We start from the raw sequence: 26,698 nt of genomic DNA, 5'->3' as shown, positions 1-26,698 counted from the left end.
GGATTCATTTTGATATTTGGCAAAACTAATACAATATTGTAAAGTTTAAAAATAAAATAAAATTTTAAAAAAATGACATTTGAGAATTCTTGAGGGAAAATGCTACAAGATTATAAGGTTCAGGGTGGGGGAGGGGACATCTGGTAGAAGAATTTTAGCTAGAAGGGACCGTGGTTCCTTAGACCTCATCATGCCCATCATTTCATTTGAGTTATCTTTTAAGGGGGGATGCTACAAACCCTCTGCCTAAGGTAGCATTTGACTGGGTAATGTTCTTTTCTATTCACTGCCTGTTATTATTGTCGCTTTGAAAGAGGTCTGTGAGGCTCATGAACACTCTGCTCCCTTCTAGGTTGAGAGAAAGCCAGAGTGAAAAAATCCTCCAAGGTATCACCAGTTACACAGGTAAAGTCAGAGGCCTAGCACCCTCCCATCTCTTCATCCCTAACCATTGCCTCCAGGAGGCAGGGCCTGCCTTTAATGTTCCTGACAAGAATTGAAGGAGTCTAAAAATCAGGGGGTGGGAACCAGTGAGAAGCTGGGAAAAATAGGCTGGGCACAGATACTAAGGGGCCCTTAACATCCAGATTCATTGTGGACTTTCTTCTCTTAAGCAGTGAGACTCCTTGGAAGATTTTTTAATGTGGTTATTTGCTGTCTTGTTCATATATTCATTCGTCACAATTATTATTGAGTTCCCACTTTGTGTCAGGCACTGTGAGAAAGACTGAAGTACCTGAAAGCTCTCTGTGGAGGGCGGCTCAAGAGAACAGAGCTCTGGCCTACAGAGAACCAGTGAGGAAGCAGGCAAAGGTATAGCAGTTGACATCTTTGGTTCAGGCATCTAGGACCAGGACAGGGAAGCTGCCATGCTCATCGGGGTTGAATGTGCTTTTTGTGGCTCCAGTTGTGATTATGTTGGAAGTCAGAAGGAGAAAATTGCTGAGATCCTGGAATTCTGGACTAGAGTCTAGGCTCTGCATATAAACAATCAGGAAATGACAAATGAGTTTCAACAAGGGAGCAATATGCTTAAACTTCTGGATAAAAGGATAGAATAGCAAAATAATGTATTATTCAGCAAAATAACTCAGGACTGAGTGAGATAGGTCCAGTAAGGGAAGGGAAGCTAGAGTTTATTATTTAGGAGGTTGTGGAGATAGTCACATAGTGAGTTACTGGTTTGGAAGCCAATGCAATGTCAGAGAGAAAACCAGTTAGGAGGCAGTTCATAATACACTTTCCTCCCATAGCTCTTGAAGCCTTAAGTAAAGTTGGTACAGTCACAAAATCATGAATTAATTTAACTTCTTGTGGACAGTGGTAAAGATCTTGAGATGCTGTGTACCAGCTGGCAGTGTTCAACACATACATTACTTAGAGTTGCAGGAATGGGTCCATAGAGACCATTGAAAAATAAATTCAGAACTTTGAAGAGCAGTGGTCTTTCCTACTATAAAATTGAATGTTTTAACCAAAATGACTCAAATTTCTTAAGATATAGAGTGATCTCCAGTGACTCTGTTTTATGGATTTTAAAAAGATCACTCTGCTGGCTATTAAGACGACTGAAGGCTGTGTTCCAGCTGCCTTATGATTTTTAGTAGTTTATTAGTAAACTAGGGCTTCCAAAATGAAGTACCAAGGACTGGGTGCCTTAAACAACAGACGTTTATTTTTCTCACAGTTCTGAATTATGGTTTACCTTAGTGTACGTGAGTGTATTTATCTGCTTAAGGTTTGCTAAATTTCTTAGATCAGTAAGTAAATAAATGTTCTGTCTGTATTTTTTAAAATATTTTTCTCCCACTACTCTCTTTCTTGGATTCCTGGTACCATTTATTTTTATTTTTAACCTATTAAATTTTTTTTCTTTTGACTGCATTGGGTCATAGCCGTAGCACATGTGATCTTTAGCTTTGCCCTGCAAACTCTTAGTTTTGGTGTGTCAGATCTAGTTCCCTGCCCAGGGAGTGAACCTGGACCCCCTGCATTGGCAGTGGGGAGTCTTAGCCACTGGACCACCAGGGAAGTCCTTTATCCTATTTAATTTTTATGCTTCTTTTTGGATATATTCTATTACTATATGGTTAGTTTTTAACTGCTGTGTAAAAAATTACCAGAAACCTAGCAGCTCAAAACAACACAAATCTATCATCCTACAGTTTATGTGGGCTAGGAGTCCAGGCATTGTTTTGCTGGGTCCTCTGCATAAAGTCTCAACAGGATAACATCAAGATGTTGGCCTGGACTGTAATCTAATCTGAGACACAGAGTCCTCTTCCAAGTTCACTGGTCATTGGCAGAATTTAGTTCTTTAAAATTACAAATATAAAGCCATCCATGTTGTCTTAATCATTCTTGAAAGAGTTTTGCTCTAAGAGCCTAGAGACTACCTTCAGGTCCTAGTTCTAAGGCTTTCTCACAACATAGCATCTTACTTCTTCAAAGCCAGCAGGAGAATATCTATTGTAACAGGTGGATTGAGAAGAACAAAGGAAACAAAACAATACACAAAACAAATAGAAAACAAGTTGAAACATGTCATACATTCGACCATTTTATTAATTACATAAATACAAATGAACCAAATTCTCAAAACCAGGAGTAGCAAATGTCAGACTGGATAGAAGAAAGGAGGACCCAAACATATGCTGTCTAGAAAAGAAATACTTAAAATATAAAAACACAAATGAAGTAAAACAAAAAGGATGGAAAATAATATGCCATGTAAAAATAAGCATAAGAAATAATATCTGAAAACTTCAAAACATGGAGCATTACTAGAAATAAAGATTTCATAATGATAAACAGTTGCTATATCAGGATGACACTGTAAATTATATACTTAAGAGCCAAGCCTCAAAACACATTAAAAAAGAAACTGAAAGAGTCACTCAGAGATTTTAAGATTCTTCTCCCATCACCTGAAAGAACGACGCACAAAAAATAAAATAAGAAAGGATATCTGAATACTTTCAGAGAACCTGACAGAAAATATTATAATTTTTCTATTTTCTATCAGTTTTCTAATTGACAGAAAATATTACATTCAACAACTGCAGAATAACAACATTTTCAAACGTACATGGCATATTTGCCAAAATAGACCACACATCAAGCCATAAAACAAATCTAGAAGAGATTGATGATTTACCTCATACATGGACACAGAGAATTAAGCAAAATGAGGGAACAGAGAAATACGTTCCAAACAAAAGAACAAGACCAAACCTCAGAAAAGGAACTAAATGAAATAGGGTTACGCAATCTACCTGCTAAAGAGTTAAAATTAATGGTCATAAATGTGATCACTGATCTTGGGGGGAAAGATGGAAGAACAATACAAACTTCAACAGAAAGATAAAAAGTATAAGAAAGTACCAAACAGTAGTTATAACTGAACTGAAAAATACATTAGAAGGGTTCAAAAGCAGAATGGATGAGGTAGAAGAATGCATCTGTGAGCTGGAAGACAAAATAAATGTAACTCACCCAAACAGAGCAGAAAAATGAAAAAAGAATTTTAACGTGATGAGACATTTGAGACTGCATCAAGTGTAATAATATTCACATTATGGGGCTTCTAGAAGGAGAATAGACAGAGAAAGAGCCAGAAAAATTAAATGAAGAAAAAGTGGATGAACACTTTTCCTAATATGGGGAAGAAAGCAGATATCCAGATCCAAGAAGCCCAGAAAGTTCCAAATGAACCCAAAAAGACACACACCAAGACATATTACAATTAAAATGGTAAGGGGAGGGGTGGGAGGGGAGACATAATTATGACTCCTCATAATTATGAGGGGAGACATAATTGTGTGGTTGTATGGTAGAAACCAGTACAACATTGTAAAGCAGTTATTCTCCAATTAAAAATAAATTTTTTAAAAAAGGAAATAATACAAACATTCAACCATAGTACAGTATGAGTATTCTCTTAGTTGATGAAATACAATGTATCCATTAAAAAATATTAAACTTCCACATTCATACTCATTATGAGTCTAAGGGTCAGGGTACAGAAATGTGTTTGTGTATGTATTGTATGTGTGTGTATATATGATTTTACTAAATAGTCTTTTTTGAAAAAGGTAAAGATAAAGAGAAATCCTAAAAGGAGGAAGCAAAAACCAGCTTGTTACACACAAGGGAAATCCCAAAAATCTATCAGCAAATATTTTAAGCAGAAAATATACAGGCCAGAAAGACAGGTATGATATATTCAAAGTCCTGAAAAGAAAAAAATGTCCAACCAAGAATTATCTACCCAGCAAGAGTTGAAGAGGAGCAATCAAGAGTTTCCCAGATAAACAAAAGCTAGGCAAGTTTCATCACCACTATGCCAGTTCTGTAAGAAATGTTAAAGGGACTTCTTTAAGCTGAAAAGAAATAGCACTAATTGATAAGAGAACATGCAAAAGTACAAATCTCACTGGAAAATGTACATATATAATAAAGGTAATATATGGATCACTTATATGAAGATTAAAAAACAAAAGTAGTAAAAATTACTGAAATTACAGTAATTAGTTATGGGTGCCAAAAATAAAAATATGTTAACTGTGTCATCAGTAAATTTCAAAAGATCAAAATCCCACACTGTTCTGTGACCACAAAAGAAATTAAATTACAAATATCTAGATAATCCTAAATACTGAAAATTAATGTATTTCTTAATATTTCATTAATCAAGGGGTTAGTCTCAAGGAAAATTGGAAAATATTTTTAAAGGATAATGCATATACAACAGCAAAATTTGTGGGGTACAATTTAAAGTCTAACTTAGAGGGAAATTTGCAACTTTAAATGTTAGAAGGTAGATTGTTAAGGTAGACATTTAATCAATATTTAAACAATCTAAAAAAGTAAATTTTTCTCTAAGTGAAGGACATAATAAAAATAGGAGCAATGAAATAGAAAAGATAAAACAATAGAGAAATATTTTTTATTTATTTTTAATCGGAGGATAATTGCTTTACAATATTGTGTTGGTTTCTGCCATACATCAACATGAATCAGCTGTAGGTATACATATGTCCTCTCCCTCTTGAACCTCCCTCCCACCCCATCCCACCCCTCTAGGCTGTCACAGTTTGAGCTCCCTGTATCACACAGAAAATTCCTACCAGGTGTTGGTTTAATACATGGTAATACATATGTTTACATGCTACTCTCCACTTGTCACACCACCCCCTTCCACCACTGTGTCCACAAGTCTGCTTTCTATGTCTGAGTCTCCAAAACAATAGAGAAATTTTTTTAAAGTGAAAAGCTAGTTCTTAGGAAAGATAAATAAAATTGATTGATTCTTAGTAAAATGAATGAGGGAGAAAATTTGATTGCCTGTATGGGTGAATGATTAATGAAAGAGGGACTATCTCCAAATCCTAAAAATATAAAGGAAAATTATAGACATTTTAAGCCATTAAATTTGACAATTTAAATGAAGTAAACAAATTCCTTGAAATTTACAACTTACCAGAACTGAGAGAAGTAAAAATAGAAATTTGTAATAACCCACTGTCTATCAGAATCAAATCTGTGTATGAAAAACATAGCACAAAGAAAAGTCCAGACCCAACAAGTTTCACTGGCCAATCAAATATTTTAAAATAATACCAATTTTATACTAACTCAGAAAAAGAAGGCAAAGGAACATTTCCTAGCTGATTCTTTGAGGCCAGCAATAATCTTACATAAAGGATATCTAACAAAGATAGTATAAGAACTAAATTTATAGATCAGTGTCTTTCATGAACTTAGACATAAAAATCCTGGACAAAACATTAAAAGATTGAATCCATCAATTTAAAAGAGGGTAAAACATCTGGAGCAAGTGAGAATTATACCAGCAGTACAAGATGAATATGTCATTTGAAAATTAATCAAATTAATCTACTATATTAACAAAAACATAACTGACAAAATTTAACAACTGTTTATGATCAAAGCTCTGAGTAAGCTAGGACTAGATGAAACTTCCTCAATCTAATGAGAGATATTTATTCAAAAACCTCCAGCCAATATCATTTTTAACCGTGAAACAGTATTTTCCCTCTAAGATCAGAAATAAGGCAAGGATATCTGCCATTTCTGTTTGGCATTGTTCTAGAGATCCTAGCCAGTTTAGTAAGATAAACAATAGGCATAAAGGAAGAAGTAAAACTCCTGATATGATTATTTACATTAAAAAATTCTATATTCCTCTAAACCTACTAGAACCAGAAACTTACGCAATACCTCAGGACACAAGATCAGTATACAAAAAAATAACTGTATGTTGATACATTATCAGTTAAAAGTTGTAAACTTTAAAAATTGAAATAGCATCATTTAAAACAGCATAAAAACATAAATAGGAATTTTAGGAAGATACTGTAAGCCCTCGCAAAGAAGATAAATGATTGGTCACTGAAAACTACAAAAGTTTAGTGAGAAAAAGAAGACCCAGATAAATGGAGAAACATAACACATTCATGCATTTGAAAACCTAATATCATAGATATTGGATGTCATGGAATTGAATTATAAATTCAAGTGCAATAAAAGTCCTCTTTGCCTGTGAGGTTGACAAAAAAATGAAACTCATGCGTGCACCTGTTTCTCAAGACTGAAATTACACTCAGGGCAAAAGTAACTGAATTCTGGGCTTGCTTTTTAGGATTTTCACTCTCTCCTAGATTTCAGTTCCACTGTTCCTCATTATATAGTAAATCCTTAAATAAATTTAAGATGTGTCCTTGGTTTTGTACATTATCCAGTTTTTAATTTGTCTTTCATAAGAGTCTGTTTCCTAGCTGCATTACTATAAAAAGTCTCCATTGTCTATTTTTTTCTATCATTCAGTTAGAAAAAAAGCTGTATTTTGAGCAATTACTGTGTGACAGACACTCCTGAGCACTGTATATGGGGTGACAAGCAAGACAGAGTCTCTGTCCTTAAAAAGCTCCCATTTTAATGGAGAATGTCTTCATTTTTCTATTCAAACTGCTTTGGAAGGAGTGGTTATGAAATGCACAAACTTTAAGCACATATTGATCTCTGCCTTCTGACAGCTCCCATGGAGTTAGAACCTCAGACAATAGACTTAAACTCCAGCACCTTGATGAATAGAGGACCATAGCAAAGTCTTCCCAAAGCCTGGGTAGGGAGAGAAATAGGGGGAAAGAATCTGAAATGGTAAGAGAGGGGCTGACATTTTAAAGATGACTAGGATTTTGCCATGTGACCAGCAAAGGTTGGAGAAGTGACTTTGGAGGAAACTATGTTGTTTTCTATCCCACAGAAACTCCAAGTGTAAGAAGTCTCCACGAAGAAGTTTTGAGAGTTGAAGAAACTCGCTAGATTTAACCAAAAGCAAAAGGGAACATCCAGGCTCTAAATCCATTATACCAGAGGCTCTCAAGGAAACCACTAAACCAACCATGCATCCCAAGGATGATGTTAGACAACCTGTGGCCACATAGCTGGTCTCTGAACCCATCTAAGCACCCATTTCAGGGGCCAACAGAGAGGCCACCCTCCAAACTGCAAACTGCATTGCCTACCATGAAGGCAAATGAACCAACAATTCCCTCCATGGAAGACCCTCCTCCTGAAACATAACCTGAACACCACCACCCCCATTGACTCCTCCCAATAATCCTCTTTTACGATGGTTTCTACCACATCCAGAATGCTCTTCTCCTTTGGGCTGTCTTCAAAGAAGAATTAGCCACAACTTGCCGCCTCCTCCTTCTTCTTTCCTCTCTGGGCCCAGAGTGAACTGATGGTAGAGAGAGGTCAAGAAAGAAGTGCAGAAGAGCCAGGGAGGCTCTCAGGAAAACCATTTCTGGTCTCGCCTTCCATCTCCAAGTGATGAGCAAAGGGATAACCATGTGATCCTGGAGGTGGAGCTGGTTGCTCTCCAGGTGAGACAGGATTTGTCTCATCCTGACCCTTCATAATATTCCCCGCTAAAGGAGTGGCTGTGGTGAACATCAGCATGTAAATAAAGGCAACTTCTCAGGAACTCAGAAGGTAATTGATACACTCTTTGCACCCCTCTGTGGCCACTCAGACTGACAAAGACTAGGGGATGAGTGCCAAAATGATGCCATCCAGAGAAGGAGGAGTAGTGTGGAGCATGAGTCAGGGGCAAAGTCTCACCCCACACACATATCCTGTCATACAGTGTGCCTGGGGTGCTTCCTCATAGCTGGTCACTGGCTGATTCCCCACTGGGGTGATGGGCATAACCCAGTGGCCTTTGGCCATCAAGGGAAACTAGATCTGAAATCCCAGTGTTAGAAACAGCAAGTCGCATTCCACCCGTGCGACCATCACCTATTCATGCTCCTTCTCCAGGCCTCATGTTCCCATGTATATGGTGATGGGCAGGGGCAGACACCACAGGATGTTCCCTGTGGCTCTGGTTTATCCTGGGCTGACGGTGGAGTCCTGTAAACATCGGTGGGGGAGGGCTGCCTTGGACAGCCGCACTGTCATCCCAGAAAGCAGGGCTGTCTGGTTTGGGGCCTCCATTTCAACAACAGCCCCTCCACCTCCCACACAGGCATCTGGAGAGAAGAGTAATAGCACTTCCTGTGGAGTGGTTTGTCACCTACATGCAGGTGACCCCAGACCCGTCAGTGTTTGAGGGCAAACGAGCTGGGCTGGCTAGGCTGAATATCAGGGGTCTAGAGGACAGATCACTAACATGCCACTGGCTAGAGGATTCTCCCCCGTCACTTCTCCAGGCTCTCATCCCAGCCACAGCCCAGAGGGATGCCCCACCCCTACATCACACCTTCCCCGTCTGAAGCTCTCACCCCTAGACCTGCCCAGGTCATGTCCAAACTTGATTGTTCCATCCTAGTCACAAAGTAATATTTTACAGACACCCACTGGACGTAAGGATTAACCCAAGGCAGCATGGTTTCTGGGGTTCTTGGAGGTTTCTTAATGGACCAAGGAGACATTTCTGGCAGGATACAAGGGCCACTCTGGATCCACTGGCCCAGAAGCTGGTCCCCGCTCTGGATCTCCAGCCAACCACAATTAGGTCTCCACCTCCCAGGCTGACATCCGTCATTTCCCCTCAACCTACCCCAGGCCCAGCCTGTCCCTTGAAGCCCCTTTTAGCACACTATGGGCTCAGGCACCCCAACCCCCAAACCCAGACAGCTTGATCCTGCACACACAGACCACAGAGAGAGTTATATAGACCACTACCCCACAGATCCCTGTTCCTGGCCCCACACACTGCCCCCTCCCACTTCCCCCAGCAAAGACACTACCAGACCAGAAGATAAAACACAGGCTTTATGCCTGAGATCATCAGGGGAGATTTACAGCAGCTCAGCACTCACACTGTAATATTTAGAAGCAGTCTGTCTCCCTCATCCCAGCTGAAGCTCCTGGACTTAGGGGTATTAAGCCAGTTCCTTAGGTTTCAGGATAATCTGTTTGGTTGTTCCCAGCATAGAGAACTAGGTCGTCCTGTTGGTTACATTTCCGGGCCATGACCTCAAAAGAGGTCACATGGTAGGGCTAGTATGAGTTAAGAATGACATCCGAGGAGCACAGGCTTTTACAACTGGGATTGTCACAGCAAGCCAGGACTAGAACCAACCAGGTGCTTCAGGCTGGATGGAGGGAGTTCTACATCCCAGCAAGGTCACCTCACTGGAAGAAGGATCAGAGGCCACGTTGGTACAGTCAGTGGTGGCCAGCTGGTTCAGCCTCCCTGCCTGGATAGCCAAGGTCTTCCCCTGGATGCAGAGGTAGCTGATGGTCCTGAGCCAACTGCTTCCTTGAGAGTAGGCACAGGGCCAGAGCAAAAGGGCCACTGTTCACTTGCCACTCCTGGAGCCCCGCTGTTTGCTCATGGCCGTAAGCATCTGGCTAATATAGGAAGTCAGGAGGTCATCCATCTTGTAGCCCTGGAAAGAGCAGCAGAAGATAAAACAGAGCACCAAGTAGGACACAGCCACCCACTCTTACCCAGAACACAGCACCCAGGAAACTGCAGGGGACAGAAACCTGGACAAAGGCAAATCCTGCCCCACTCTGGACTCAGCCACACAGCTGAAGGTATGGATTCAGCCAGCCAGATATCTAGGGTTCTAGGTTATTGTGATCCCACATTAAGGTGCTAGTTTGTGGGTTGCTCAAATCCCTACTAAGAATAAACATTGGATAAGAGGTTGGAATGTCATACTTCATTGTTTGGATGTGTGAAGAATGGTATTAGGACTAGGATTGAAAAGATTAGGGCTAGTACTTCTAGTTAACTGGGGATTGATGAGTTAGTTGTTCATAGGATATGCAAGTACAAAACACCACTCTGGTTAAATGTGTGGTGGTGTATTGAGAGGATTTACCAAGGTATAATTGTTGGGATCTCTTAATAAATCAGGTGAAAATAGGACTAATACTATTGGAAAATAGGACTAATACTAATTCTAGAACTAGTAAAAAAGACACCTAGGATGTCTTTAATTATATAGTAGGAACAAAATGGGATTTTACCTATATCAGATGATTTCTGTGGGATTATTAGCTCCTGTTTCATGAAACATTAATAGATGGACAGCAGCTACTGCTGCAATGATAAATGGAAGAGTGACGTGGAAAGTGAAGAATTGTGTAAGAGTTGCTTTATCTACAGAAAAACCGCCTCAGATCCATTGAGCAAGGTTTATACTGACGTATGAGATTGCTGAGAGAAGGTTGGAAATAACTGTTGCCCCCCAAAATTGTATTTGTCCTCAGGGTAGTATAAAACCTATAAATGTTGTGGCTATAACTGTAAATAACAGGATAACTCCAATGTTTTCATGTTTCTAGAAAACTGTAGGATCCATTATAAAGACTGCATCCTATAGGGATAAATAGGCAGATAAAGAATACAGAAGATCTGTTTGCATGTATGTATTGAACAATTCATCTGTAATTTACATCTCAGCAGATATATGTAACTAATGAGAAGGTGGTTATCGTCTGACATGTAGTGCATTGCTAGAAACAAAGCTGTTAAGATTTGTAAAACTAAACAAATACCTTTTAGGAACAAAAACTTCATCATGATGAAATGTTTGATGGAGCTGGAAGATCAGTGAATGCATTGTTAATAATTTTTATTAATGGGCATGATTTTTCAGTGTCGGTCATTAGTGCTCTTGTAGTTGAATAATAATGAGTTTTCATGTCAACGGCCATGGTTAGATTCCATGTAAGAATAATGATAGCATACATTGTATTTTAAGTACTATTTTTGTAATTAGTTTTGTGGGGAGTTTTCTTCAAAACCTTCATGGTCGGTTTGAGTTGATTGTGGGTGATAATGTTGGAATTGTGTTGAATTTTCATGGGTTTTTGGGGGGATTAATAGTGTTTGGATTTATTTGTGGTTGTTGTTCAGTCACCAAGTCATGTCCAACTATTTGCAACCCTATGGACTGCAGCATGCCAGGCCTCCCTGTACCTCACCATCTCCTGGAGGTTGCCCAAATTCATGTCCATTGAATAAGTGATGCCATCCAACCATCTCATCATCTGTTTCCCTCTTCTCCTCCTGCCCTCAGTCTTTCCCAGAATCAGGGTCTTTTCCAGTCTCTCAGCTGCTTGAATACTTTTTATATGGACTTTTGCCAGCAAAGTGATGTCTTTGCTTTTTAATACACTGCCTAGGTTTGTCATAGCTTTGGATTTATTTATGGGAGATATTAGTGGTGTTTGGGAGTTCCTGGTAGCTCAGACAGTAAAGAATCCACCTGTAATGCAGGAGACCTGGGTTCGATCCCTGGGTTGGGAAGATCCCCTAGAGGGAGGGGCATGGCAACCAACTCCAGTATTCTTGCCTGGAGAATCCCCATGGACAGAAGAACCTGGCAGGCTACAGTCCATGGGGTTGCAAAGTGTCCGACACGACAGAGCAACTAAGCACGGCATTAGTGGTGTTTGGTTATACAACAGCTATGGCTTCTGAGCAGTATCCTGAAGTTTGGATCTCCAATAAGACTGTATAAGGAGCATTTTTTTCAGATTTAATAACAGAGTTTTCAGTTGTATTTTATGTTTTAAAAGATGAGGAAGTGGAGGTTGTGTTTTAAGTTTAATGGTTTGGGAGATTGGGTAATTCATGATGCAGGTGATTCTGAGTTTTTTTAGTGAAGAAGCTATGGGGACTGCAGCACTATATAGCTGTGGTACTTGATTAGTGATTATTACTGGTTGATCATTGCGTATTGGTGTTGTGGTTATTACAGAGACTACTCGTGGAAATTAAATAGAATTATGTTTAGGAAGAGGGTGATGAGGAATGAGGAAATATACCTTGATTAGATCTTTTTGGTCTGATACTAATGTAGAGATTTTTATCTGAATAAGGGAAGTAATTTTTGGTAAAATATTTTCTAATCAACAGGCTGATTTCTGGTTTGTTGATAGATTTAAGTAGGGTGATAAACAGTGTATAATAATACTTTCCCTCTTAGGGAAAATACCCTAAGGGTTTGGAAAGCCTGAATATATTTGAAGAGTAAACTTTAAATTCTGTGTGTTATTATTAATTTCAAGTGCTAAGGTAAAACCTAGAATGGTTATGGCAAGGGAAGTTAGTTTTAGGTGATAAGGTATAGTTATTTGAGGGATTGTTGTTGGGGGGGTATTGTTGAAAATAAAGCCAGCTTCTGATTAATAGACGTTTGATGGAACTGACTAGGAGAGGATTATTTCCATTATTAAAGTTAGGGTGGAAAAGCGAGGTTGTCCTAGTAGTGCAAAGATGATAAGGCGAGTGCTGTAGACAGCTGTGAGGGACGTAGCAATTAGACAGCAGGATCAGGTGCTGGTATTGACATGTTAGCAGCTTGGATTATCAGATCTTTAAATTCAACAAGGAAAGGCATTCCTGTTAGTGCTAGGCCAGTTGTAAAGGCAGTTGTGGTAAAGAGTATTGCTTTAAACAGGCCTCCTATTTTTATGGATATGAGCATATCAATAACATGACTTTAAAGAAACCATATGTGCAGATATGGAGAAATGCTTGGGAGGGTTGATTAATGCCAGTTGTTACTATTATAGGCCTAGTTGGCTTGAAGTGGAAAAAGCAGCAATATTTTTTTAACATTCTGGGTAAGAGTGCATATTGCCATAAACAGTTAGTTACTGTTTGAATAAATTTATTATTTTCTGTTAAAGGATAAAAGTGGATGAGTAAGAAAATACCTGCTACCACTACTGTGCTTGAGTGGAGCAGGGCTGAGACAGGGGTAGGGCCTCCTGATGCTGAGGGACTGCAGTTCTGGGTGGAGGCCAAGTTGGTCGGATTTTCCAGTTGCAGCTAGTATGAGACCTAGTAGGGGTAGATTTGAGTGATTTAGTTGGAGTATAAAGACTTGTTGAAGATTTCATGCATTTAAATTATCAGAAATCATGCTATTGCTATAACAAATCTGTTAGCTCCAATATGGTTATATAAAATTGCTTGTAGAGTAGCTGTATGTGCATCTACTCATCTATATCATCACCCAATAAGCAGGAAAGATCATTCCGACCCCCTCACATCCAATGAAAAGCTGTAAAGGTTATTAGCAGTAACAAGAATTAGTATTGTGATAAAAGGAGTAAATATTTGAGGAATCCACTGACGTTAGGATCTGAGTATAGGTATCATATTGAGAATTCTATGATGGGTTGTATAACAAATAATGCTACTGGTATGATTATTGAGAAATAGTCTATTTTGAAGCTGAGTGATAACTTTAGAGTTTGGATAGTGATTCAGTATCAGTTTGAGATAATCATTCATGCAGGCCAAGCGATTATTATTATTGGGATTGTACTAATAATAAAAGCGTATGAGATAATGGATACTGTCACTCTTATTGGTTGATATTTGTTGTGATTGGTATTAATATAAATAATGTAACTCATGTGAAAGGAAAATTTATTACTTTTATTTGTAGTTGCACCAATTTTTTGGTTCCTAAGACCAATGGATAACTACTATCCTTTAAAAGTTTGAAAAAGTCATGTTACGTGGTATTTTTACCATAAATGCATGCTAGTCATGTGAAGACATTAGATCAAGAATCAGATATTGCTGACAGCAGTTCTTACATACTTTCTTGGTAAATAAGGCTAAATCTTCCGTCTCTAGATTCACAAACTAGTATTTTTTAAAACTATACTTACAGTACAAGGGGCCTAAAATGACTTGGGGATTTAGTGGTAGAAGTAGAGAGGCAAAATATGAAGTGTTAATGAGGGCATTTTCTTGTGTAGAAGATTGTAAGATGTTACTAATGTGATGTGTGTATTTGCCTTGTTATATTATGATTAGTATTATATGGAGTATAAGGCAGGAATTACTGGATTAATTCCTATTAGAGTAATTGTAATAGTCGATCATGAGAAGGATGCTTTTACTACAAATAGCCCTCCAATCAGACTAATGGCTGGGGTAGAGGTAAATTTGTAAGACTAGCAACCTTAGGCCTCAGGCTAAGGTTATTGTTTGGCTGTGAATTCGTTCATAACGTGAATTTGTTAAGCGGAATCATATGGATGATGTGAAGCCATGGGCAATTATTAGAGTGGTAGCTCCTGTATAACTTCAAGGTGTTTGGATAAGAATAGCTACAATAACAAGTGCCAGGTGGCTGATGGAAGAATATGAGATGAGTGATTTTGATCTGTTTGATATAAGCAAATTGAACTGGTTGTAGTTATAGGGATAATATGAGAAAAGGATATACTGTAAAATCTGTTAGTGGATTTAGTGTTACAATTCATAATACGCCTTGCTGCTGCTACTGCTAAGTCACTTCAGTCGTGTCCGACTCTGTGCGACCCCATAGACGGCAGCCCACCAGGCTCCTCTGTCCCTGGGATTCTCCAGGCAAGAACACTGGAGTGGGCTGCCATTTCCTTCTCCAATGCGTGAAAGTGGAAAGTGAAAGTGAAGTCGCTCAGTCGTGTCTGACTCTTAACAACCTTATGGACTGCAGCCTACCAGGCTCCTGCATCCAATGGGATTTTCCAGGCAAGAGTACTGGAGTGGGGTGCCATCGCCTTCTCTGATAATACGCCATAACCACCAAGTTTTAGTGATATGGCTGTAAGTACTACGGAACCTGCGATGGGGGCTTCTACACGTGCTTTGGGCAATCAAAGATGAAGGCCCTAGAGTGGTATTTTTACCATAAATGCATGCTAGTCATGTGAAGACATTAGATCAAGAATCAGATATTGCTTGAGTTCAGTAGTGAAGTGTTAAGAAATTTAGGGAGCCTGTAATGTTTTGGATATAGTGAGAGAGCTCCTACTAAGTGTATAGAATAAAACATAAAGGCCTGCGTTAAGGTGTTCTGTTTGATTACCTCATCAGATGATGGTAAGTGTTAGGACAATTATTGCCTCAAATAGAATGTAGTGTACAATTAACTCTATAGCAATAAATGTTATGATTATGGTCACTCCCACAGATAGGGATTTCTGAAGGCTGTACCAGCTGAGCTCAGTCCAGGAGGCCTCATTGCTAACAGCTCTGCTGTTGACGTCAGTGGCCAAAGGTTCAATCTCTAAATATTAAAGGCACTGGGACATAGTTACTGAGTGGGCAGTCTGTTTCTCATCTCTAGATTAATAAACCCATTCCCCAGACCTAATCTGACCTGACCTTAGCCCCAACCTGACCCTTGATCCTGACTGCAGACAAGACGGCACACTCCTCCTGTTTGTTGCAGGGACTGGGAGGGTGAGGGAAGGCAGGGCTGGGGAGCACCCCAGGCCTGGAAGGAAGAGTTCTCACCAGTGACGTCTCACAGAGGAGTTTGCTCCCACGCACCAGGTTCCCAATGGTGATGTGGAAGTAGGTGTTGCCGCTGCTCCAGTTGGAGATCTTGGTGAACGGGTGAGTGGTCAGGATGTCCTAGGGGAGCAGAGAGAATCTGGGGCTGCACATCTGGACCATCTGACCTTACTCCCCTCAGCTCCAGCCCACAGACACCACCCACACAAAGGACCTCGGGCCCTCAGACAAGGCAAGGAGCAAGAGGGTAGAGGCCAGCTGTGCCATGGAGCTGCTGTGGGAGGCAGGCCTTGGTTGGGACCAGCTAGTGGGACAACCAAGGAAGCCCAGGGGGTTGTCACATGTGTGGGGCTGGAATTAGAGATTTTAAGAGGATGAGGAAACTGAAACTGAATTCCCAGATGAGATGATCCAGTGGAGTTGAAGGAGGGAGACAGAAAGACACAGCCTTGCAGAACACAGTGTATGCACTGGGTAGAGAAGCAGCCCAGGGAAGTGCCTGAGAGGGAGACCAAGGGAGAGGCAAGGAAAGCCAGGTGAGTGGGCCCGTGGATCCAAGAGGAAGGTGGTGGTCATTGCCCTCTTCGCCAGCAGCCCCAGTTGTGCTCTCCTGTGTCAGTGGTAGGACCTGCTCAGCCCACACATCTGAGCATCATTTACCCCAGCACAGCCTGCCACCTGACCAATTGTGGACAGAGAGCATTCTGGAGAGGGGAAGGGGTTGGTAGTGTCTGATGATACTGGAAGACCAAGCACTAAAGAGTTGAATGGATTTCATAGTGAGGACTTCGTTAGTAACTCAGAGAGCACTTTTGATGGAGAGATGAGAGGTAAGGAAGTAGACACAGGAAACATGGACAGCCTCTCAGGACATGTGGCCAGGAGGGTAGAGGAAGTGAGGATATTGGTAGCTGACAGAGTGTCTTGAAGTTTGGTTCTGGTGTCCTTTGTTAGAAATACAGACAGAAAATCCCCCCTTACCTGCTCTTCCCTGTCACTGCTCACCTTGGTTCTCGGATCAATGAGGCTGACCCCATACTTGTTGATGGCAATTAAGAGGATCTCAGGAAAGTTTGGCTCTGTAGTTTGCTAGTTTAAATTAAAAAAAAGTCAGATGGGGAACCCAGAGCAGGAAATGTTTTGTACATTTGGGGAGAAATAAAGCTGCCCCCAGCTGGGCTTAAGTCTGCCTCTCCCCCGACAACCTCAAGTTTCTACCTCTTCTGGATCCTCAGCTCTACCCTGAATCCTTTCATGGGTCCCCAGCAACTGGCAAGAGTTTCATCCCTTCTGTCCTCTTCTCTAGGAGTCCCTGAGGTCTCTCTCTCTCTCAGCTCTAAAGTCTCTCATCCTTAAAAGACCTCTCTGAACCCTATACTTGCCTCTAGATGCACTTGCCTACCTCTCTTTCTTGCACAGCCAAGCTGTGTCAAAGGGCCCCCGTCCCAGGTGTGTAGTGAGGCCACCACTCCTCTCCATTCTGACCTGTCCCCTCACGCCTCATGCCCATCCCCTCGCGCCAGTCTCTTCTCCATTCTCCTGCCTCTGGTCCCGTCAACCCTGTTCAAAACCCTCCAGGGCTGGGCACCGCCTTCAGGAGGAAACCTACCTGCCTCTCACCGCAGTCTGCTCGCCTCACACCTCATGCCCATCCACACTCATCCACTTGCGTTTCCTGCCCATGCCTGAGCTCTCACACTTCTGGGTCTTTGCTCAGGCCAGACTGTCTGCCAGGAACACTGCCCCCAGGGTCTCCCTGGAAAGCTCAGGTGCTGCCTCTCCCAGGAAGCCTTCTCAGCCTTCACCGTGTGGTTGGGCCTCCCAGGCTCTGCCACCTCCATGAGGGCTCCCCACTGTCACACAGATCATCCTCTGTTACTCTGACCTCTGTACACATCTGCCTCCCCTGCCAGGCGAGGTGCTGGCCCCTCAGTGTCCTAGGACTGAGCCCAGGGCCCAGTACTTAGCTGAGACACCTAGCTGGGACAAAGCTCAGGGTCGTTTCCTCCTTTCAGTCCCAGGCAGGTGGCAGAGACCACTGTAGTCTCCCCAAGTCATGGGGAGGAGTCCTGGTAACATGTGGTTCCCCTCCCCATCTCTGAGAATCACCCACCCACAGCATACCTTCACCTCAAAGAAGGCTGAGCCGAAGGTGGGCCACTTGAAGATGAGCTTCAGGAAAGCCAGCTTGGCCTCCTCCTTGGACTTCCCCGCGTGCTTGTTGAAATAGGCGACGATGGACTGCAGAGGGAGGGTGGGTCAGAGTCCTCTCCCCTGCCAGTCCTGCCCCCTGCACTGTCAGCAGCTGCCATGGGCCACGGGGGGCCAGCAGTCTCCCACTAACACCAGTTAACGGACTCTTGACAGCCCTTCCCTCCCCAAAGCAAGCAGGTCAAACAGTATCAAGGAAAATCGGGCCACCTTAGTAACCAAGACCACACAAATTGCTGCAAAGTGACCAGCTGAATTTACAGGGGTCACAAGAGATACTTCCCTGGGCTACTGTCCAGCACCTGCCCCCTTGACCCTGGGGTGTCCAGAGACCCATTCGGAAGTGGGGGGGGGCCTGTTCCCACTGTCTCCCTCTGTGCTCACCCGCTTCCAGTCGTCAGGCGAGACCTGCCGGATGAGGTCCTGGGGCACCAGCTCCCGGAGCAGCTTGGGGATACTGGGGAAGTAGGACTTGTCCTCCTCGAACTTGACCCTATAGATGAGCGCCCCCAGCTGCAGCACCTCTTCCCGCGTGCACTTGTGGTAGCCTCGGAGGTACTTGGGCAACTCCTGCCAGAGACAGAGAAGGTCACAGGCGTGGAGGCACCTGGGGGAAGCAGGCTTCTCCCCTTAAACACCTCCACCGTGAGGCTGGGTCCACCTGCTCCCCAAGGTGGGATGGCACAGGACAGGGAAACAGCCTTATGCCGCACAGAGGCAGTGCTTTACAATTTTAAATCAGAGCCAGGGGTGAATATCATCTCATTTACCCTCATAACAGTCCAGTGAGGCAAGCAGCTCCATTTCAAAGATGCAGACACTCAGAGGGACCAGCTGGGGCACCTGAGACTATTCCATAACTCTAGCCCCCCCACCAGGCCTGTCCTTCCTTGGGAAAAAGCCTCTCTGGCTGGCCACCTCCCACTGTGTTCCCTTGAGACCCACAGGCTTCCTCAGCAGCACCAGCCCCTTCCCCACCTTTCAGACCCAGAACCACAGTCGCTGAAGATGAGCTGACCGAAAGCAAAGATGAAGCCTCTAACGCTGCCCACAGACTTCTGGAAACTTAACAACCGTCTTATCCACTCTCTGAAGAGTAGGGAACCAAGGACGCCCTGAAGACACACTGCAGAGCAGGAACTACCCACCCACCTTGGGGTCTACTCAGCAGGTCTCTGCTTTCACAGTCAGTACTCAAGGCGGCTGCACAAGCACAGCCCCGAGCTACCGGGCAGCTCACCTGGTAATAGTGGAAGATGGAATCGGCCATGGGGTCCTTCCCCGGCACTGTGGTGGTCCACAGCTTCTTCATGAAGAACACTTGGTAGGTCAGCGAGGGCACGACTCCTGAGGCAGAGGGCAGGCGGTCACCCAGAAGATGCCAGCACAGAGGGCTGTCCAGCCCAGCACCAGCCCCGGAGGAAGCCCTAGCCTGGGGCCCCACCCACTTGGGCCTCAGGTATGGCACTCAGCCAGCACCTGCCAGCCCCAGACCTCAGACGATCCCAGGACTCAGCCTCACGTTACCATCCCTGACAGGCCGGGCTTTCTTTATCCAGTCCGTCAGATGTCGTACAAAGTCGAAGAAGAAGTCATTCTCAGGGACGCTGATGACCTAGGGACACGGTCATTCTAGTCCACTCATTTTAATTTGAGCAATACTGAGTTCTCTGATTTTCCCACCCAAGGCCTCCCCGACAACCCCTTCTCCAGAAAGATTCCTGCTTGCAGCCAGGGTGGGTGTCTGTGGATCAGCCCCATCTTGCCCCAATTTTGCCTGCTGAGTGTCTGGCCAGTGACAGTGACTCCACTCATTCAGCAAAGAGTCACTGATCACTGCCCTAGGACCTTGGGAAAAAAAGGCTGAGATGGGGGCCCAGTCCCTGCTTTGGACATTCTCTGGCATCCATTTCCTGAGCCACTCACAGACTCTAAGTCCCTCCCGCCCAGGTCCAGGACCTCACCCGATCACTTCGGGTCACAGTGTCTGGTACAGGGTCAGACTAGTAAGGAGACAGACATGGATTCACACAGAACTCTGGGTGAGCAACAAGGGGAAGCACCTGACCTGTACAAGGGTCAGGGAAGCCCCCAAGGGAAGGGCTTTAGAGCTGGACCTTTGTCCCCCCACATTTATGTCCATGGAAGTCAATGAGGGGCGGAGGCAGGGCCCTGTGCTTCAGAGCCACACCTACCTGGATCTGAGTCCCTGCTGTGTGATCTGGGATAAGTTACTTAACCTTTCTGAGCCCAGGGACTTGTGATCTATTAGTGGGGATAGTCACCCTCTCTCTTCAAGGGCTTTTTCAGAGGTGAACTGAGAGCCTGGCAGCTGAGGAACCAGTCAAATCAAATCTGGAAAGTACATGTGTTGGGGGGCAGGGTGAGGAGCCTAGTGTGTCCAGAACCCAGAGTGCCATGTGGATCCCAAGAGAGCTGTAGCCAGGCTGTGCAATGGCTCAGAGGAGAGAGATATAGGGACAGCGGCTGCATGGAAGGGGCCACTGCAGGGATGTAAGGAGGAGGCAGAATCAGAGGCCGTGTGCAAGAGTGCCTCTTCCTCTCTTGCCCCATCCTTCCTTCTGTCTCTCTCCCCACCCCCACCGTCCCATAAGCTCCCAGAGGCCCAGCAAATTTCCCAGTAGACAGCCCAACAGCAGGTAGATTAGCAACCAGTGACCACCCATGACCCACCTTATCTACAATTTTGACAAAGAGGCTGAATCCCTCGGAGGACTTGAGGAGCAGCCGGGCGGCGATATTCTGGCAGAAGTCCTTGGCCTTGGTGCTGGACTCCACCTCAAAGGCCTGGTGCGGGGAGGTACTTGCTTGGCTCTGGCAGGGCCTCTTGCACCTCTAATGGCTGGGCCTCAGATAGAGCCCCTTCCCATTCAAGACACCCTCCTTCTGAGGGGGCTTCCCCAGAGCTCAGCACAATGCTTAAGTACACAAACTGTTGCTGCTAAGTCACTTCAGTCGTGTCCGACTCTGTGCGACCCCAGAGACGGCAACCTACCAGGCTCCCCCATCCCTGGGATTCTCCAGGCAAGAATGCTGGAGTGGGTTGCCATTTCCTTCTCCAATGCATGAAAGTGAAATGTGAAAGTGAAGTCACTTCAGTCGTGTCCGACTCTGTGCGACCCCAGAGACAGCAGCCTACCAGGCTTCTCCATCCATGGAATTTTCCAGGCAAGAGTACTGGAGTGGGGTGCCACTGCCTTCTCCAGTATACAAACTACTATGTATAAAAGAAACAAGCTACAAGGATATACTGTACAACACAGGGAATATAGCCAATATTTTATAATAACTATAAATGGAATACAGCCTTGAAAAACTGTGATTCATGGGCTCCCCTGGTGGCTCAATGGTAAAGAATCTGCCTGCCAATGCAGAAGGCATGGGTTCAAACCCTGATCCAAGAAGATCCCACATGCCTCAGAGCAACAAAGCCTGTGAGCCACAACTAGTGAGGCTGTGCTCTAGAGCCCAGGAACCACAACTGCTGAAGGCTGCGTCCCGAGAGCCTGTGCTCCGCAACAAGAGAAGCCACCATAGTGAGAAGCCTCTGCGCGGCAACAAAGAGCAACCCCCGCTCACCGCAACTAGAGAAAAGTCTGCGCAGCAACGAAGACCAAGCACAGCCAAAAAAATAATAAAATCATCTTTAAAATGGTGAATCACTGTGTTGTACAGCTGACACTCATAATATTGTACATGAACTATACTTCCATTAAAAATAAATTTAAAAAAAAAGTAAAAGCACCTCCTGTCTGGATCTTCCCAGATGGTGCCCTTCCCAACCCCCCAAGAAGTTTCAAGCCTTGGCCTCCAGGGTCCTGGGTGTGGCTGTACAAGCGTGAGTGACGGCAGAGGCCAAGGAAGCGCAGAAGAGACAGGGCGGGTGGAATAAAAGAGACTGAAGAAGGGAGAAAACAAACTCCAGAAAGGTGAGGCGTCATGAGGGAGGAAGCCGCCCAGACGGGCTGAGAGGGATAGGTGAGTCCAGGGAAGTTTAGAAGAAGGAGGGCAGTTTGGGGGTCGGGGGGGATGTTCCATGTAACCTTCCACCAGGGACAGGAAAGGATTTTAGCAAGATTTTCTGTCCTTGTGTCTAGAATCCTAAAATAGTATTTCTGAGTCTCTAGTCTCTAAACAAGTTGTTAAGCTGCTTTTCAAACCAAAAGTTTCAATGTTGGTCTTGTTTATCTGAATGAGATGCTATGCTGGGATGGGGAAGGGAGAATAGATCAGAAGTCAGCCTGACCAAATGGGTGTGACAAGAAGACAAATAAGACCTCTGCCCAGGGGACCAAGGTAGAGGAGACTCAGGTCAAGTGAAAAGGACGAAAGGGGTCTGCAGGAGAGTGGACTTAGGACAACAGGGGAGGTCTGGGGCTGTGGAGCAGGCAGGCCTGTGCCCAGGAACAGAATGGGCATCGGGGAGGTGACATCAACACAGAGCTCAACTCGGAGGGAGAAAGCACGTTCCTGCAAGACAGAGACTCCTCCGAGAAAGGGAGGGATGACCTTGTCAAGGAAGCTGATCCAGTTAGTGGGAGGCTAGACCAGGAACCCAAGGGCTCCTGACCCAAGGAGTCTATGGCCCCAGCTCCACTGAGGGGCAGGACAATGGGGGCAAAGATGGGGGTGGTAGGGGAGAGGCATCAGGGCTGCCCCATGTCCCCAAGGGAGCCACGTCCTTCAGGGGCACCCACAGACGAAGAAGCCAGAGTCCCTTACCTCGTCAGTGTCATCAGGAAAGTAGACCTTGTGGAAAATCTGGGTGGTTTTGTGCTGGATGGCTTCCACCTCCACCAAGTGTGGGGGGTACTTCCGGGACCCATTTCTGAAAACCAGGTGAAGAGGGGAGGGGCCAAGTCACGAAGTAGCCATGGGAAGCAGAGAACAGAGGGAACTTCGGAGTCAGGCAAACCCCAGTCCTAATCCCTGTCCACCACTTCCTACTAGGTGACAGTCACAAACTCAAGTCTTTTGTTCCTCATCTGTAAAACAAGATTATAATGGTACCCACCAATAGGGATGCGGAGGGGACCGAATGAAGCCAAGGATGCAAGTGAGCTTCACAGAGTATGCAGTGCAACCCCGGCATCTGCCTCCCCAACAGACTTGACAGAAAATAGCTTTCTGAGCAACCAGACTCTCAAGCTGTCCAGAATGGTACTAGGCACTGCAACCTTTGTCTACTGGGCAGCTGTGGGACCCCAAAGATGGGTCCCAACCACTGTCATGACCTCAGCATCGCAAGGGACTCATCTCCCTAGCCCATGTGGCCGGAAGCCCATCCCAGGGCCCACACTGTGCCCGCTGCCCCCTGTCCCTTGCAGACAGCCGTACCTCAGGGCTTTCTGGAGTCGCTGCAGGCAGTCGATGGCAAGTGGGCAGTGTTTGCGGGACTGCAGGAAGCGCTGCACGTGGGGCAGGAGGATGTTGCTGGGTGGGAAGAGCCCTGTGCACAACCAGAGCAGCTCCCAGCCCCGCTCCTCACTGTACCTGCGGGAAGAGGCATGGTGTCCAGCAGGGCTCCTCATCAGGGCAGCACGTGCCTGTCCTCACCCCCACCCTTCTCTGAGACCAACATGGACCCACCCACCCAACAGTCAGATCCAAATATGCTACTCAAAATGTGGTCGACCAACCTGCCCCAGGCCACACACTTACTTGTCACTCGGAGGCAAAGTGCTTGTGCCAAAATGAAAATCACTATGTCACCAAGCACTCTGGGTTCAGTTAAGTTTGTTTGTTTTTTGTTTTTTTTTTTTAAGCAAGACTTTCCTATGAAGGAAGCAGTATGTGGTTTATTCTGGCAGGAGCTTTTTAACTCGCCTGTTACTTGAAGCAAGAGACACAGGTTCGATCCCTGGGTCAGGAAGATGCCCTGAAGGAGGAAAATGGCAACCCACTCCAGTATTCTTGCCTGGAGAATTCCATGGACAGAAGAGCCTGGTGGGCTATGGTTCAGGGGGTTGCAAAGTCAGACACGACTGAGCAACTGAGCACAATGAGCATGATTACTTGAGCAGCACTGAGTTAGACCAGCCCCAGAGCTCCCTCAGGCACTCCTCTGAGCTCCCTGGGCCTGGAAAGAGGGAAGCTTGGAGGGCTTCCAGAAGGAAGTGGCATCTGATCCAGGCTTGGAAGGATGAGGCAAATTCTAATATGCAGAGGATATGAAAGGTTTTCTTGGCTGTGGGCATGTACAAAAGTTTAGCTGTGTGAAAAGATCTGACATGTGGTCCAGTGGTGGATTTTTGTAAGAGATGGAGAGAGTGACAAGGCTAGGGAGGGAGTTGGAGGCCTGGGAATAAGGGGAGAGAGTGGGGCTTGTCTCTGGCTCTGAGATGAGCATGTGTGTGACTCCCCCTCCTGCCACAGTCTGGACCATCAGGGAGGAGGTGACACCCTCCGGGTCACCCCCGGCCCATGAGAATTTATGGCCAGAGCTTCTGACAGACAGCCTGCTCAGCCTGAGTGAGGGACGGGACAACTGCTCAGGAGATGCACCCACAGGCTGACAGTGGCATCTGGGCGGGAGACAGGTGTCCAGAGGAGGTGTCCAGGCAGGGGGCAGCGGGAAATGAGGAGGAGCTGGGGCTGTTCAACTTGGGGGAGGACAGACTCCGAGGGCACAGCCATCACCTTTGGTTCTTGACCCTCCTCCATGGACCTTGAGGGAGAGTCCCGAGGACACCTTCCTGCTCCAAATGAAGGAGGATGGCTCCCAGGCAGAGCTGCTGCTGCCTCGGCAGGGAGTGAGCTCCCCGTCTTACCTTCAGCGGTTAGCCCCAGGGGTGGGGGCCTGCCCCTCACCCTCCCACCACCCTCCCACCACCCTCCCCTCACCCTCTCCTCACCCTCCCACCACCCCGGCAAACCTGATGTGGTTGTCAGTCAGCTGCTTCAGGATCTGCACATACACCTCGTCCTTGAGGGGCTCGGCCTTCAGGGCTCCCTCGAAGATCTGGTCGGTGAGCTCATTGACGGAGCGCATCCTCTTGGACGGGTAGTCACCCATGTACTTGAGCACAGGTGGGGAGCCGTCAAGGAAGGCCGTGGCCAATCAGGGAGCACTGGCCGGGAGGCAGGCGGCCACTCTCTCCAACAGGGTCTGCCCTCCCTGACCCTGTGGCCCTGGCCTCAGGCTGCTCACCCAGGAGATGGACATAGTGTGCCAAAACTGCCCTACATGCCCGCTGCCCACCCTCTCTCCCCAGGTCCTCTGGCCACCCTGCTCCAGGCCCCAACCTCACAACAGGAATCCTTACAGCAACCAGAACCAACTTTCCAAATCCCAAATCCAACTGTACCACTCCCTGTGGCTGCAGGACACAGTCCCAGCTTCTTAACAGGCTTGGGGAACCTTTCATCCATCGGCCCAGGTCTTTGAATTCCCTTCTTGAACTCTACGCTCTAGCTGTGCTGAGTTAATCTGTGCCCTTGAAACAGCCAGGCTTTGTTTTGCCTCAGGGCCTTTATGCATGCTTCTCCCTCTGTCAGGAACATTCTTCACCCATCTCCCCTTGGACGGGCCCAGGCAGGTCTCCAGCCTAGATGTCATTTCATCCAGGAAGCCCTCCCTGTTCTCCAAGGCCAGGTAGGGCCACTGTGCTGTCGGGCCCCATCACAGCACTGACCCTGACCAGCATGCCTCCCCTCTCAAATCAATTACAGGCACCATGAGGCCAGAGTCTGCTCACCCCCGTGTCTCCATGCCTGGCCCAGCACACGGCACAGTTTAAATCTGTCAACCAAATGACAGGGTGTGAGGAGACAGCGGACGGGGACAGCCCCCGGCACCCTGGTAAGGGAGTCACCCCGTCAGCATCCCTCCATGTCTGCCCAGGCCCCAGCAGGGCCCCTTGGAAGGAAGTAGGTGATGAACACCCTAGAGGCCCAGCCTGGTCCCACCCTCCCCTGGGGGACCCCTCCCTGTGGCCCCTGCCTGCCCTCCATGTCACCCCCCACCCCCTGTGGGTGCGGATATCAGTGAAGGCCATGCAGGCCTCCTGTGAGAGCTCCTCGCTGCCCAGGATCTTCTTGAGCAGGGCCTGCTTGAGCGGCTCCCGCGTGTGGCTCCACAGCCGGTCCTTGCCGCGGGCCTTGGACACCATGACGCGGCTCAGTGTGTGCTTGGGTGGGGGCCTGCGGAGCACAGACAGTTGGCACTGACGGCCAGGTTATAACTCCAGCCCCATCCCACCCCGTGCAGGAGGCTGAGCATAGGGAACCAGCCCTGCGCTCCCCTGCTGTCCCCTGTGACCTGGGATGACTCACCAGCTCTGCCCAGGCCTTACTTTCTCAGCTGACAAATAGAGACACTAACAAGGCTGGCTGGGCCCCGGCCAGCCCTGCCTACCTCCCCAGCCTGCTCGCCCTGGCTCCTCTCTGCTCCCTCTGCTCAGGCCATGGCATGCACTGCCCATGGCACTCCTCCACCCAGCAGCCCAGACACCACTTGCCCCAGGAAGCCTCCTCTCCATCTCCACCCCTACCCAGCATCTCCATCACAACACCAGGCACACCGGACAACAGCTGCCTGCTTTCACGCCTGCCTCCCCACCAGGACTGTGAGTCCATGAGGCGAGAACAGGCTCACGTCCTGAGTGCCCAGGACTCCACCTAGGGCAGCATAGCCACAGGATCTCAAATGAAGGAAGGATAAGA

General features: G+C 46.0%; 2 protein-coding genes across 10 annotated transcripts in view; one reads left to right on the top strand and one right to left on the bottom strand.

Moving 5' to 3' along the window:
• The window catches only part of LOC109569039 (glycerophosphodiester phosphodiesterase domain-containing protein 4-like), a 153,551-nt gene extending 144,326 nt beyond the window's left edge, over window positions 1-9,225 (top strand). For all 5 annotated transcript variants that reach the window (XM_070803967.1, XM_070803965.1, XM_070803964.1 and 2 more), the window contains 2 exons: window positions 353-405; window positions 7,289-9,225. In XM_070803967.1, coding sequence (XP_070660068.1) covers window positions 353-405; window positions 7,289-7,347 — 112 coding nt within the window. In that variant the 3' untranslated portion in view covers window positions 7,348-9,225. The remainder of the gene's footprint in view (window positions 1-352; window positions 406-7,288) is intronic.
• Window positions 9,226-9,293: 68 nt separating this feature from the next.
• The window catches only part of MYO7A (myosin VIIA), a 104,447-nt gene continuing 87,042 nt past the window's right edge, over window positions 9,294-26,698 (bottom strand). For 4 of the 5 annotated variants that reach the window (XM_070803959.1, XM_070803956.1, XM_070803958.1 and 1 more), the window contains 12 exons: window positions 26,019-26,176; window positions 24,910-25,063; window positions 23,372-23,527; window positions 22,757-22,862; window positions 20,708-20,821; window positions 19,541-19,628; window positions 19,254-19,360; window positions 18,398-18,583; window positions 17,927-18,043; window positions 16,808-16,891; window positions 15,803-15,922; window positions 9,294-9,926 (listed from right to left, as the gene is read on the bottom strand). In XM_070803959.1, coding sequence (XP_070660060.1) covers window positions 9,837-9,926; window positions 15,803-15,922; window positions 16,808-16,891; window positions 17,927-18,043; window positions 18,398-18,583; window positions 19,254-19,360; window positions 19,541-19,628; window positions 20,708-20,821; window positions 22,757-22,862; window positions 23,372-23,527; window positions 24,910-25,063; window positions 26,019-26,176 — 1,480 coding nt within the window. In that variant the 3' untranslated portion in view covers window positions 9,294-9,836. Of the gene's footprint in view, window positions 9,927-13,215; window positions 13,343-15,802; window positions 15,923-16,807; window positions 16,892-17,926; window positions 18,044-18,397; window positions 18,584-19,253; window positions 19,361-19,540; window positions 19,629-20,707; window positions 20,822-22,756; window positions 22,863-23,371; window positions 23,528-24,909; window positions 25,064-26,018; window positions 26,177-26,698 lie in introns of all 5 variants that reach the window. The other variant, XR_011570900.1, reaches the window with a different exon arrangement.

The sequence above is a fragment of the Bos indicus genome, chromosome 15, assembly GCF_029378745.1.
Source record: "Bos indicus isolate NIAB-ARS_2022 breed Sahiwal x Tharparkar chromosome 15, NIAB-ARS_B.indTharparkar_mat_pri_1.0, whole genome shotgun sequence".
NCBI lineage: Eukaryota > Metazoa > Chordata > Mammalia > Artiodactyla > Bovidae > Bos > Bos indicus.
Note: the sequence above shows the minus strand (reverse complement) of the source record. Positions and strands in the feature narration are given on the sequence as shown.